The 14,101-nt window shown below is 28.8% G+C and overlaps 1 protein-coding gene across 4 annotated transcripts in view; it reads right to left on the reverse strand.

Annotated features, from left to right (window-relative positions):
• The window catches only part of LOC141531489 (glutamate receptor ionotropic, kainate 2), a 121,739-nt gene that overhangs the window by 9,894 nt on the left and 97,744 nt on the right, over positions 1-14,101 (reverse strand). For 2 of the 4 annotated variants that reach the window (XM_074249336.1, XM_074249339.1), the window contains exons 9-13: positions 12,651-12,752; positions 11,202-11,303; positions 7,290-7,493; positions 6,575-6,778; positions 1,468-1,572 (exon numbers count right to left, since the gene is read on the reverse strand). In XM_074249336.1, coding sequence (XP_074105437.1) covers positions 1,468-1,572; positions 6,575-6,778; positions 7,290-7,493; positions 11,202-11,303; positions 12,651-12,752 — 717 coding nt within the window. The remainder of the gene's footprint in view (positions 1-1,467; positions 1,573-6,574; positions 6,779-7,289; positions 7,494-11,201; positions 11,304-12,650; positions 12,753-14,101) is intronic. The other 2 variants (XM_074249337.1, XM_074249338.1) reach the window with 1 other exon arrangement.

The following is a 14,101-nucleotide window of genomic DNA, read 5'->3' on the forward strand; positions in this document are numbered from 1 at the left end:
GACATCTGTGCAACTAAAGTTTTGTTTCAAAGTTTAAATATCTATTAACGATTTGTTGATTAGGTATTATATAATAAAGCAATATTTTTCTTCAACGTTTCACAAAGCAAACAGTCGAAATAATTACAGTGCTTAGTTTAGTGTCATTCAAGAAATATCGTTCTGCTGTATTCATTATATTTAATCAGTCTCAAATTTGTGTAGACAAGTTAACACTCTATACACTGTGCACTCTATTGATAAACGCTGGTGATTGCTCACTTTCAACGAGAATTTATGTGTGTGCTCAAGAGCTTGTTTTATATGGTCGTTGTTAAGTCAAGTTCAATAGTATGATACTTAAATATAACATTATTCTAACACAATTTAAATTCAATTAAATTCATAGACTTGTCATTAAATTTGTGTTTGCACCAAGTCGTGAATTTATAGTAGTCATAAATAATATATTGTACGTGATGCCATTGGAATTTAAATTTTTTGAATGTTTTTCTTTTTTCCGAATTAAATTAATTTCAATGGAACTAATCATTTTTGTATATTAGCCTTGTTTTAAAGATTATGTTTTTTTTTTTTTAAAAGATGATAAAAGATTTCCATAAAAATATAATTTTTTTTTACACAATGAAATAGTAAATATTTTTTTTTTCTGCAAAATTTGCACAAAACACGCGTAAAATAAATTTAATACGGATTTATGTTAATTTTTCTGTAATAAATTTACAAATTATACACATTTAAATTTTATCATCAGAATAAGTAAAATGTTAATTTCACATAAGGACGTAAAATTTTTTACTATGAATGTATAATTCTTAATATAAAAATGAAGGAATTTCACTTCTCGAAAAATTTTTAACTAATTTTTAAAACCTTCAAGTCAAAAAACGTTTAGTTTAGAAAAGAATAAAAATCTACAAAAAAAATTTTTTTATTTACAAGGATTTTTAAAAATATTAACCCTGGGAGTACACACCTCCGAACAGAACTTTAGAGTATACACAGGGACAAATTGACCCCACTTGACTTTCGAAGAGTTAAGTCATATCTCAGAAACTATGCATTTTATCGGAATTCAGTTTTTATTATATTTTTGGTAGGTAAAACAATGCTCTTTTAAATATAATCATTATTATTCTGAATTAAATAGTTTTTAATATTGAAAAAATTAATTAAAAACGAACCTATGTTCGAGAAATATTTTAGGATAAAAAAAATTCTAGGGTCAAAATAATATTATATACTAAGTCAACCTACAGTAATTTTTATAGCAATTATTAAAGTTTAAGTTTATTTTGAAGCTTCTGATTAAAATGCGTGACGTTCACTCAAGAGGATCGTAATTGCAGGCTCCTAATAGCATAGTCTGGTATTCCTCCTGTGCGATTAAGGCTCCACAGACATTTACATTTTGTTCTGACAACTTTTTTATATTTTATTATATTTTTTGTTTTCTTTAAATCTTACCTTAAAGAGTATGGAGATTCCGAGGTTCATAAATGGCTTCGTAAAGTCGATTACACTCTCTCTTGCATAATTTATAGTCATTGAACCTACTGCTAAATCAGCCTTCTGGAAAAATTATTTCTACTTTAATTCAATTACTTCATTACGTAATTTTAATATTGTTATTGAAGTCTTATAGAATTATTAAATAAATCTATAATGTACAAAAAAATAACTCAAAAATGATGAGATACAATGTTTAATGAATTATTTACCGCATAAAATTGTGCTGAAATAAAATAAATATTTACGCAAAAACTAATTTGGGCTCTAAATGCCTATGTAAGCAAACGTGCATTTACTCAAATAAACTAGGTATTTTTATTTATAATTAGTTGTTAAAGTTGTTAGTTATTTATAAGTAGTTGGTAAAATAGTTGTTAAGCTACGACCAACATATTTAGTATTTAATATTTAATATTGTATCTAATATCATAGTTAACTTTATTTAACTATTTTCTTGATCTTTATTACCTAGTATTTAAAGGCGCATCTAATTATATTTTTTTTGTATGTAATTCATAATTGTGTTCCTTATAAACCCTGTTATTGGCTTCGGCTGTTGGGTTATTGTTTAATAAATAAATAAATGAATAATTTATACTAATTATTTAATTATTAACTAAAAGTAGTAATAAAAAAAATTTTTTTTAAATAATAATAATAATAAAATTTGTTTACATTCATCAATTGAATTATCCAATCTACTTCAAGATTTGCGTTCTAATTTATTGTTATCTAGAAATAAAACATTGGCTGAAACTTTTTTCAGCTCATAAAATACAAGCTTTGTATTGTTATTTTTCTTTTTAGTATGCTTTATTTTATTTGTATATAAGAAAATCCGCTTAAAGTTTTATTTGTGGTATTTTATAGTACTTCGAAAAATTCAGCGATTATTTGATTCAACATAGATGGATATACATATATTTATTTATTATATGTAAAAAAACATTATCTATCATAAAAAGTTCCATAGCAGCAAATGTATCTTATATAAACAATTTTTCATTCTTTTACACAATATCGAGAGTATAATTAATGATCATCTACCTAAATTAATATGAACGTCAGTATAGCTCAGTGCACAGAGGTATTTCGCAACGACAGCAAGTATTTTTATTTCCTCTCCATCGTGTGTATTCGGATGAATGAAGGGCGAAATGACTAAAAAGTATTTATCTTGCAGTAGTGGTAGTAAATGTAATAGTAGAGCGCTAGTAGTAGTATAAGCGTTGTAAAAAATTGATTTTAACTGGTGGACCACATCACAAACATTGGCTGTACGGGACTCCCCAAAGGCCAGCTGAGCACAACTCAGCAAGGAAAGAAAAAAAAAAAAAACTGGTGGACGTCAATTCGTTAGAATATTCACTCACGCGAGAGCGACAAAGATAATTGATTGAAGGCCAGTAAAACTGAATTATCGATTTATGATTGTAATTAATATTTATTAGCTTTCCGATGTTGAAATTTAGATTTATAAAACGAGGGAAATTTTTAAGAAAAGTTTATTTTTAACTGACTGTGAGCTTAAATGATTTTTTTTTTATTATTTTGTGGATATTACAAAGCAATCTCGGTAAATTTAATAAATGAATTCATTAAAACTTTTCATGCGTTGAGTTTTAAATTTCATGATTATTATATTACACTGAGTATTACAGAATTTTATTATCCGCGGTTTATAATGAAACTTTGATAGGTTATTAAATTTGCAATCATAACTGACAATAACAAACAACGAGTGATTCATTTTTATATTAAATTTCAATTCATTTTGAAGCTTTTAGTTTTTATCGGTAAGAAAAAATTAAATTTTGTCTAAAAAAATTAAATTTAAAATATCTTGTCTCGCCGTAACAACTGAGTCGTTTATTTAAAAAAAAAAAAAAAAAAAAAAAAAAAAAAAAAAAAAAATTAAATTCGTAACGACGAAACTTTGTAAGTAAAGGTATCGTATTTTCATTGTTAAAATAGATCTTGAGTTGCAGTATTTTGTCGTAACGAAATTCAAGTGTTTTTAAATAAGCTGCATTGTTGTCACTATGAAAAGAAGTATTTCAAGTTTTATTGTAATGCCATAGGTGCATTTTATTATTGTGACCTGATATAAAATAAAGTTGTTTCTTTGATCAGAATTTATTAATCATGGTGATTATGATAATGATATTCCACTTAATTAAATTGATAAAATTGTTAATTATTGCATATAATAACGAGAATAAATTATTCTTCAACTTCATTTTTGAAACACTGAAAATTTAAAATATTCAAGAAAAATTCAGCACGAATAATTTTTTCTTTAACAGCTCATATCATAATTTACGATGGAATAAAAAAATGTAGTACAATGATTTGTATATTTCAGACGTTTGACTTTTTGGTACTTTTCTTGTACTCGTTCGTTATCTCTTTCGTTTGCTCTCTAATTGCAAGTTAGCAATGTGATTGTCAAGCATTGAGAAATTATTTTCTTAGTTCGGAACCATACTGGAACAAAATTCACCATAGCGATGGCGTGCTTGAGTAATTAAAATTTTTTTATTAGACGACAATTATTCATTCGCACTTGATAAAAAAATAAAACTAACCCTTCCCCCCCCTCTTAAAATTTAAAATATTCAAGACTTGACAAAAAAATAATAATTTCAATATATAACGCTATGGATATCACATAATAGTTAATTTATAAATAACAACAATGACGATAATAATTTTAGTTCTTCAAGAAAGTAATATCATTTATATATAAGTTAATTTTTCATGTTTTTATTAGTCTGGCTAGTGATATATCATTCAAGTGAATGTAAATCGGAATTTCACATATTTACTAACGATCGTGACAATTCCTCGCTTCATGTTAGATTCATGCAATATCTTTCAATTAATACTTGTACGGGTAGTTCAATATGTTTTGTTGAATATTTATTAAACTGATTTTTTAATTATACATATTCAAATATTCATAAATTTAATAAGTAGATTTTAGGTCTACAAGACTATATCGTAATATTATACCGAGAAAAAATTTTAGGAAAAATTATAACTATCACATCGTAATCCAGGACCAGACTTTCAATACGGTTAATTTGATAATTTTACATTTTAACTATAAAAGTAATAAATATCCGAATTTTTACGATGTTAAATCGTAAATTTAAAAGTGTAAAATTATCAAAGTGACGAAAGTCTGGTCCTGGATCACGGTGTAACAACTGTAATTTTTCCTAAAATTTTTTTTCCGCACTGAAAAAAAAATTAACTTGATTCAAGAGTAAAATTATTGAACCAAGAAAATAATTTTGAAGAGTTTGATTGTCTTGAATCAAGGCGGAAAATTCTTGAATTAAGTAAAATGTACTTAAACCAAGAAACATTTCTTAGTTTAAGAATTTTTTTACTCAAGTCAAGAAAATAAAATTCTTCAAAATTATCTACTTAATTTAAATAAATTTTTTTTTGTGTGCGTGTAATGCATAAATTATAAATTAATTTTTTAGACCGGATATTTAATTTTAACATATGTTTGCATACTAAAATGTTACTAAATTTATAATATTATTAAACAGCGCAGGTATAATATAGACTGATAGAGGCACGGAAAAAATAGTTAGAAAAACAAAATAACAATTAATTTTAAAAACCCATAAAAAGTCACTTGATCTTGAGAGTCATGTCAGTCATTTTGGTATTCAGATATGTACCAATTCACTGGCGTTAGTTAAACCCACCCTTTGGTATGATGTCGTACCGCACCATTTCCGTGTTGCACTCGAGAATTCATTTGCATTGCAAAAGCATCCATGCTCTCGGTGGTAGAGCATCGCACCCGTTTACGTTGTATTCAGTGTTCGTGAAGTACAGCGTGGATCGGTTCGACAACCTATCTGAAATTTGAATCGACGGAAGCTCTCGTTCGCGCTACGGGACCACGACTTTATACATTATGAATTATGATGGTCTAACCCGGAAACAATAGACATGCTGGTTTGTGAAAAAAATAATAATAAAGTATTTTTTTTTTTTTTTTTTTTTTTCAATAACCAAATTAGTTACTATTTTTTCAAATCCTTCCAATATTTTGCTAAATAAAAGAGTGATATACTGCCATATTTATTATATTATATGAATAATTCAATTTTTTGAAAAAATAAACAAAAATGCTTACACTGGATTTCACTTCTCACTGCACGGAGTTTTGACTTTTTATTCACGCAAATATATATTTGTATACATAAATTAAACTGTCATTTTCCAAACTGTTTTTCATGCTCTCTTTAGAATCATTTATAAATGATGCGCACTATAATGCACATGAAAAAAAGGTTTTTTAAATCCTCCCTCGAAAGTTTTTAAATGGTCACTCGGAATTTTTTTTTATCATGTGAACATTTTATTTTATTTTTGTTTCTGAAACTTATAAATCTTATTGGAAAAAAAAAAAAAAAATGAAAAAGTTTGTAGAAAATAATGCAGCCCATAAAGCAATTTTTTTGAAAATAATTTAAAGATATAGACTATGAAAAAATCTAGTAAAGTTTTTTTTTTAAAGGTCATTAAATTGACTCATTAATATTGAACAAATATTGAACTAAAAAAAATTTGTGTTGAATTTTTGTAATCATTCAAAAGAAAAAAAATTTTGTAAAAGTTGAATTAACAATGAATTAATTTAAAAAATCGACAATACGTACTTAATTAAACTTTTGAATTTAACACATCAAATAATATAAAATTTTCCACAATTTCTAACAAGCAAAGCGGACTAAAAATTTTTTTTTCTCCTAACATGCTCTCAAACTCGTTGTATGTTTTCAGAAAATTTTTTATTGATTAAACCTAAAAAGATTTTTTTGTTTCAGCATTTTTATTCTACTGTGAGGTCATTATATTCAATTGAAACTATTATCCAGAACATTTCTCGTCCATCTCATTAACAGCAATCAATTAGTAAAAAAAAAACTTAAATTTGAAAAGAAAAAAAAATAAAAGTAATCTTAATTATGGAAAGTAAAAACTTAAATTCGAGAGATGATTTCTGTTAAATCTAATCTCAGTAACTTACCTTATCCATCAATTGCCGTACAATTCCGTTCCACTCGCCAGTCTCGTAATCGTAAACACCGTACTTGCCATCCGGCACTAGCTCGATCTTGTAGGTAAAGCCAACCATTCGTGCTATCTCTCTTAGAAGGTCGATGCAAAATCCCTCGTACCGTTCGTTACCGCTGAAATTTCCGGTGTTCCTCAGCATAACGTAAGGCTGTTCCTACGGTTCGAGAAGAAAAGAAATCTGTCGTTTTTTCGTCCGTCTTTTTTTTTTATTTTTTCTGCCTTCTGGTGATAAGCTCACAAAATCTTTTTTTTTATGATTACGACTTTCGGACATTGTTAAATTTTTCTATTCTGTTTTATATTTTTATACTTACGGGTTTTTATTTATAATAATAATAATAGTAGTAGTGCGTTACATAAAATCTTACACAATTATTATAAATTATTCGAAATAGAAGCAGTAATTTTTTAAATTCTATTGCGATAACTAATTGATCAAATTAAGTGTGCAACTACAATTATATTCGTATATGTTCTAATAAGTTATTGTATTACAAATATTCGATTATAAATGATAAATAAAAATAATAACAATCAAAATGAACCAAAGAGGAAATGCATGGGATCCGCAAATTAAAGTAATAAACAAAAATAAATCTACGAATGACAAATGACTGTTGGATAAGTAAATGAAATAATTTTAAATAAAACAAACCAAGGCATACATGTCGCATGAGTTCATTGACGATGCCATTCCACTCGCCAGTCTCTGGATCTTTCGCGCCATATTTGCGATCTTCAACAAGCTCCAAACGGTAATTGAAGCCTAAACCTTTTGCCACTGCTTCGAGCAAATCCACGCAAAACCCGTAAAACCGATTGTTACCCGTGTAGTTTTTTTCCTTATGCATCATTACATATGGCTTTTCCTGTCAATATATTCATTGTTCAATGTGTAATTTACATGACAAATAAATTAGGATGAATTTTTTTTTACAATTGTTCTTTATTGGACGATTCTACTGTTTTACTTCATTCGAAATAATAGTAATTACATTTGTGTATGAGCCACCCAAGATATCTGAGTAATTTTTTGAGTCGAAAAATTTTTCACTTTAAAATTTTTATAGGAAATTACGTAAAGAATTTTTTTGTTAGATTTCTTAATAAATTTCATTCTCGAGCGTTAGATGACGTTTGTAGTTCGTAAAAAAAAAATTATTTCATCAAAAAGATTACAAAATTACACTTTATTGAACATGATTTTTTTTTTATTTTCATAATCGTTCATTTTTTGCCTAAAAATTATCTTATATTGGCTGCTGGATTATTTTATCTAATAAATCAAGTAAATTAAATATGCAAATAAATTTAAAATATGCAATATTCGATCAAAGACAGAAATTAAAAAAAATATCTGATACATAAAAAACATAAATTTTTTTATAACTTTTATTTCATTTTGATTTGTTAAAAAATTAATACTTCTTATCAAATTTGAATGAACATTTTATTCTAATATTAATTAATGAAAATTAAAAAAAATTATAGTCTTCTCCTTTGGTTAACCCTGACACTATAAATATTGATTTCGCTGATTAAATAAAAAAAAATTCTTTACGCATGTTACAGATAATGTAATATTACGATCAGAAGATGAAATATGACGGTCGATTACCGTCATATATATGGAAATTACGAATAGTCAAGCGTAGCTTCATTAATGTATCACAAATAGCGATATACAGATCGAAAGTAAACGTTGGTAATTTAGACAATGTAATATATGGAAACGAAGGATATAGGGTTATTAGCTCTACCAGTGCTATTAGGCAGCTATAACAAAACTGATTTCCCAAGAGAACAAAAGGGTTGTGGGAAACAATAATTATTAATTCTTGAAAATTTTATGTTAGACTTCTCGGGTCGAAAGAAAATCTTAATTTTGACTTGAAATTTAAGTCAAAATCCTCAAATTTCAAATTATTTATTTTCTTATATAAATGTAAAATTTTCATAACAATTGACTTACTATTGGCTTTTTGCGCTTAGTTAAAATCGATTTCAGATAAAAAAGTCAATATTAATTGGATTTCTTTCAAAATTAGTTTTTTTTTTTAAGACAAAAAAGTCATAATTAAAAACAAATGAAATAAATTTTAAAATAGTTTTGCAATTTATAAATAAAAGAGACAAAAATTGAAAGTCAAATAGAAAATATTGTATAGAATCATTCATAATATGACCGTGTATATAAAAAAAATTAATAAATTACATCAATTAGTCGACGATTTTTTTACACGGGCATTTCAGCGGTTATTTATTTCGTAATAGTCAGGTATCATTATTTGAGTCATAGTTGTAATTGCTCATATTACATGCGGGGATGAAGACAAGAAACACATGCTTCTTAAATAGCTGAAAGAATCACAAGTTATTAATATTAAATTCCGGGTCTCCATAGGACTCGAACACTGGACCTCTTGAATGTCAGCTTTGAAAGCATACGTTCTATAACCGAAGAGATTGACAAAATTTTACTTATTCTATATATTATGAAGATTTGGTTATTTTTTTAACTCGACACCCGTTAAATTTAATTGTCAAAAAAAGGCAAAAATAAGTCAAGTAGGCGACTAGATTTCTTGACTCGAAAGCGAGTTGTTTGTTTAAGTAAAAAAATTCAAGTTTAAGGCAATGAAATAATCTAAGTCAAAAAAGTCAAGCTCAAGGCAACTGAATGGTTTAAGTCAGAATAAGTCAAATGTAAGGAAACCAAGTAATTTTTAAGTAAAAAAAAATTCAAGATTCAGTGAATATTACGACAAGAAAAGTCAATAGAAGTCAAGATCCGAGGTAAACACGTCGGAAAATTGACAACTTCAAAGGAAATTTAGTTAAACAAAGTCAAAATTAAGACTTTTTTTCGACCTGGATTTTTGCTAATTAATCTAATATTTTTAAGTGTCTCATTTTACGGTAATAATTTTTATTTTCATTGATATATTGATTTAATAGATAATTTAATTATATGAAAAATAGGTGAATCGTAATGAAAAATTGAATGGTTAGAAATTTTTTGGCTTTAATAGTATATTACACTACTAGGGCCGAAAGTTGAATTTTCGGCCCTGCGCGTCATGATGCCCGAGGCGAAGCCGAGGGCACCATGACGCGCAGGACCGAGATTTCAACTTTTGGCATGTGTCGTGTATACGATTTTTCTTCATAGCCGGTCGAAAGTACGTTATCAATTTTACTTTTTTTAACTTCAAGTGCAGATAAGTATGTCTTGATGCCTGCCCCGACATTTGCGGCACGAGCGAAGCTGGTCGTGGGGGCAGGCATAAAATACATCCGAAGAGTCAAGTCTAGTCATATTTTTTAAAAATAAATTAATTTCATTTTTTCAAAGATGTATTTATTTTCATTAGTTTCTTCAGAGTCTGACAGCGAAGTTTTGTGTTCTCTCTGCCACTTTTTGTACGTGTCATATACAAGATTGTATCGATCAACAGACTTCTTTGGCAACGTATCTACATTTATTATCAATCGCGCTTCTGCATCGAAATCTCGCATAACATTATCCTTGTCGGTGGATTCATCCGATGACACCGTATTGTTCATTTTTACTGGGTTATTGCACTGACTTTAATATTAAATTAACAGATGACAAAACAACATTGATAAAGATTTTTAAGGTTAGAGGTAGCAATAGAAATTACAGCGGTTAAAAATTTGTTATAGTGACGGAATAAACAGTCCCTAGTTACAAGTGTAAGTACGCATGAGAAATTCTTTCCTCCCGCCGTTACAGAGGGCGCGCATGTACTTCTCACAGGGAGTAAATGTTAAACTTTCTTTCCTGCCATTAGAGAGGAAAGTACGTACTTTCGACCGAGGTATGAAGAAAAATTATTTAAAGAATAATCAAGTTCATATTTAGTTAGAAATTTTAACAACAATATAATATAAGATTTAAATTCACGCGGGAAATTTCTCCACAAATTTATTATAACATTTATTTAGTATTTATCTAAAAAATAAACAGTAAAAGTGAATGGAAATAATAAAATAGGGTTAAGAAATATGCATATGAATAATATGTACAAAAATAAAGCTGCGGGACGCTGAATAGTATACAAGCAGAAAACTGAAAGGCTTTGGGAAAGCACTTGAAATGTTGTCACAGTGTTGTATATTGTGAATAACAGTTTTTATTTCGTTACGTATGTAATATTCCAGCGAATGGTCGTAAACTCAAGAACTCAAGCTATTGCCAGATTTACTCAATTTATTTTTTTTAGTAAGAGGGAAGTTTATTGCATCGTATTTTTTCATCGTACTTATGGTTATTTTTTTATCTATATCGTTGTATGAAAATCGCTAGAGACTTTTATATTTTTTATGCAAAACTTAAATAATAATAATAATAATAATAATAATAATGATAGTAATGGAAATCATATTAATATTAGTATCAAAAAGCAGTCACATAGTTATGAAATTGAATCGTAAAATGTGGTTAAATGAAAAAAAAAATATCAACTTTAGATAAACTACAATGGGTTGCATGAAAAGAAAATGATAAAAAATGCAAACTAAACAAACTTTTAAAGTTATGATTTTAAACTTACTGGAATTGTTATGACTGTTAAAGTGACATTTACTGTTCCTTGTTCAAAAAATGCAGAGACGTCTGTTATATTCACACCTGAGTCAGGCCTCCACTCACCCACCTGTTACGAAGTAAACCATCAATGTCAAAGGATTTATTAGAATACGGACAACTTTATTCATCCGCAGAAAAAATAATAAAAATTGTTTTTATTGAATCGTTCAAAATATGAACAATGATAAATTTTCTTTGTCACTTTGGTTAATTAGTCCCTTTAAGAAGTTCTCCGTAATTTTCACATAATTTTCTCTTTATACAGAAAAAATACTGAGAGTCCTTTACAAGAGTATTACACAGAAAAAAAGGTTCACTTGAGCCAAGAAAACATTTTTCTTCCTAACTACTTTCTTGAGCGAAAAAAAAATTTTTTTTTTGACACAAGAAATTTCACTTATTCCAACAAATTAATTCTCTTGCTTTAAGAAATACGTATTTTGATCCAAGAAAATGTATTTAAGTCAAGAAAATCTTCTTGATTTGAGAAAATTCAGCCTCTTGCTCCAAAAAATTTAGTTCTCGATAGAAGTAAATTTTCTTGTCTTGAGAAAATTTCTCTTTTGCTCCAAAAAATTAAATATCTCGATTAGGGTGTGCCAAAATGTAATTTCCTTGGTGGACCTTTTAAAATTGGCATTTTGAGTTCCGCTTTTAACAGGAGTTGTGTTTGGGCATTTCCGGACATATTTTAAGCGTTAAGGATTTATTTAATTTTTATAGAATTTTTTAACAGGAGTTTTGTTCGGCCAAATTTCGAAATTTTGAAATTCCAGCAAAAATGCCTAAACAAAACTCCTGGTAAAAAATTCTATGAAAATCAAATAAATCCTTAACGCTCAAAATATGTCAAGAAATGCCCAAACACAACTTCTGTTAAAAGCGGAACTCAAAATTCCAATTTTGAGAGGTCCATCAAGGAAGTTACATTTTGGCACATCTTAATCTCGATAGTAAATTTTCATTAATATTTTTATTGACTTACATGTCGAATGGGAAGATCAAATAATATTGAATCATTTTTTTTCATTCAATTTGTATAATTGCACGCTAAAATAACATAAAATGGGCATCAAATATTCAAGAGAAAAATTTTCTCAAGGTGAGAAAATTTTTTTCTCAGCTGAAGTAGGTGGGGCTGCTTCCCTAAAGTATCTAAAAATCTTGATCAAATATAAAAAGTTATTTTATCAAGAGTTTATGATAATTTGAATTAAGAAAAAATTACTTCCACCAAGAATAGAATTTCAAGAAAAATTTTTACTTCGGCCAACACAATTTCGGTCTTCCTTCAGGCACCCGAAAATTTTCTTGAGCCAAGTATTTTGTTCTCCAGTCAAGAAATTTTTCTTTCTGTGTACTCTCTTGTAAAGGGTTAAAAAAATATAAGTATATAATTATTAAACAGAAATACCTTAACGAGAGAATGCTGTTTCAGTTTGAGTATGTCTAATTTGAATTGGATTCGACGACCCTCCTTGAACTCAATAGGACCAGAAATGCCTTTCGTTTCCACCTGAAAAAAAGTAATCAATTACTAAGCATCACCGTTTTGATGTGGTATTCGAAACATTTTCGTAACGCGAGTTCAAAAACGTCACGCGGGCTTAAAATATTATCGTCTGTACACGTGATAATAAAAGCACTTAATCATCCGCGTAGTTTTGTCACTGGGATGGGGTGTGCGTACGGTGATGTCATTTAGGAGAAAATAAATATACTGAGCCGTCTTGTGGTATGAGAGCGATGTTTTGAACGATATTCATCGGCGTGAAGTGAAAATAGCCAAATAACATGTTTTATATAGAACAATATTTCACGTATAGTCTACTCCTATGAGCATTTATTTACATGAATGTTCCGAGAATTTAATAAATTTTTTTTTTTTCAGAATTTTCCCTCATGGCAAATATTTTATTTAAACTCTAAACTCTGAAGCATGTGACATAGTTTTCTGAATCCCTTCGGAATAGAAGCATTGAAAAATGACCACCATGTTCCGAATCGGGAATAAAACGTTTACATTAAACGGAAGAGTTCACACCACAACCATAAATGTATTTTACTTTACCACATATGTTCGGTAAGTGGGTCATTAATTTACAGTTTTTGTTGTACACTTTAGTAAGACAGAAAATAAATCTCGCGCGCACCGAGTTTTTATTTATCGCTGTTTTCTGCGATAATTGTGCGACAACATAAGAGGCGACGAGAACTTTGCTTGAGATCGCTATTCAAGTTAACATTGAAACATTGTTCATGAGCATTCAGCAATCAACCAAGTGCAACTAGTAAGTTTCAGGCGCCATTACTGGAATAAATATTTTGTGACAGGGAAAACTGAACTTCCCATGGTCGTTATCGACCACTTTATTGACGCCACGATAAATGAGGGTTTTCCCTTACCGTTTGGTTTTTGACAAGTAGTTCAGACTTGTCACCGGGCGTGCAAATCGAAAGTCCCCACTGCTGTCCCTAAAAACGAAGCGGGGTTGACAATAGGAAAGTTCGAGAACTCGGAGTCAAGGGTTATAAAAGGTCCGACAAAAGAAACATCGAGGCTTTTTGAGCCAAGCCCTGGAACAAGTAACGCTTTTGAGCCAGGCTTTAAGCCAGTGACGCTTTGAGACAGTGAGGCTTTTGGCAAAACAGTGAGTCAGTGTAGTACTGTGTAGTAAATTCTGTCATCAAGATTTAGGACCCTCAAGAAGGAAGTCAATATACGATCCGGAATTGGGAACCCTTTACTTGGAGCCAGATAGTTTATTCGAGACGAGAAAGAGACCAACCAGCCGCTGATTTCGCCAGTTTCCACCAGGACATCACTCAACATTTGGAGAGTTGGAAAAGTTAAGTCAGGTATTA

The sequence above is a fragment of the Cotesia typhae genome, unplaced genomic scaffold, assembly GCF_013202065.1.
Source record: "Cotesia typhae breed Kobodo isofemale line unplaced genomic scaffold, CoteBio_Ctyphae contig_5, whole genome shotgun sequence".
In the NCBI taxonomy this organism is placed as follows: Eukaryota; Metazoa; Arthropoda; class Insecta; order Hymenoptera; family Braconidae; genus Cotesia; species Cotesia typhae.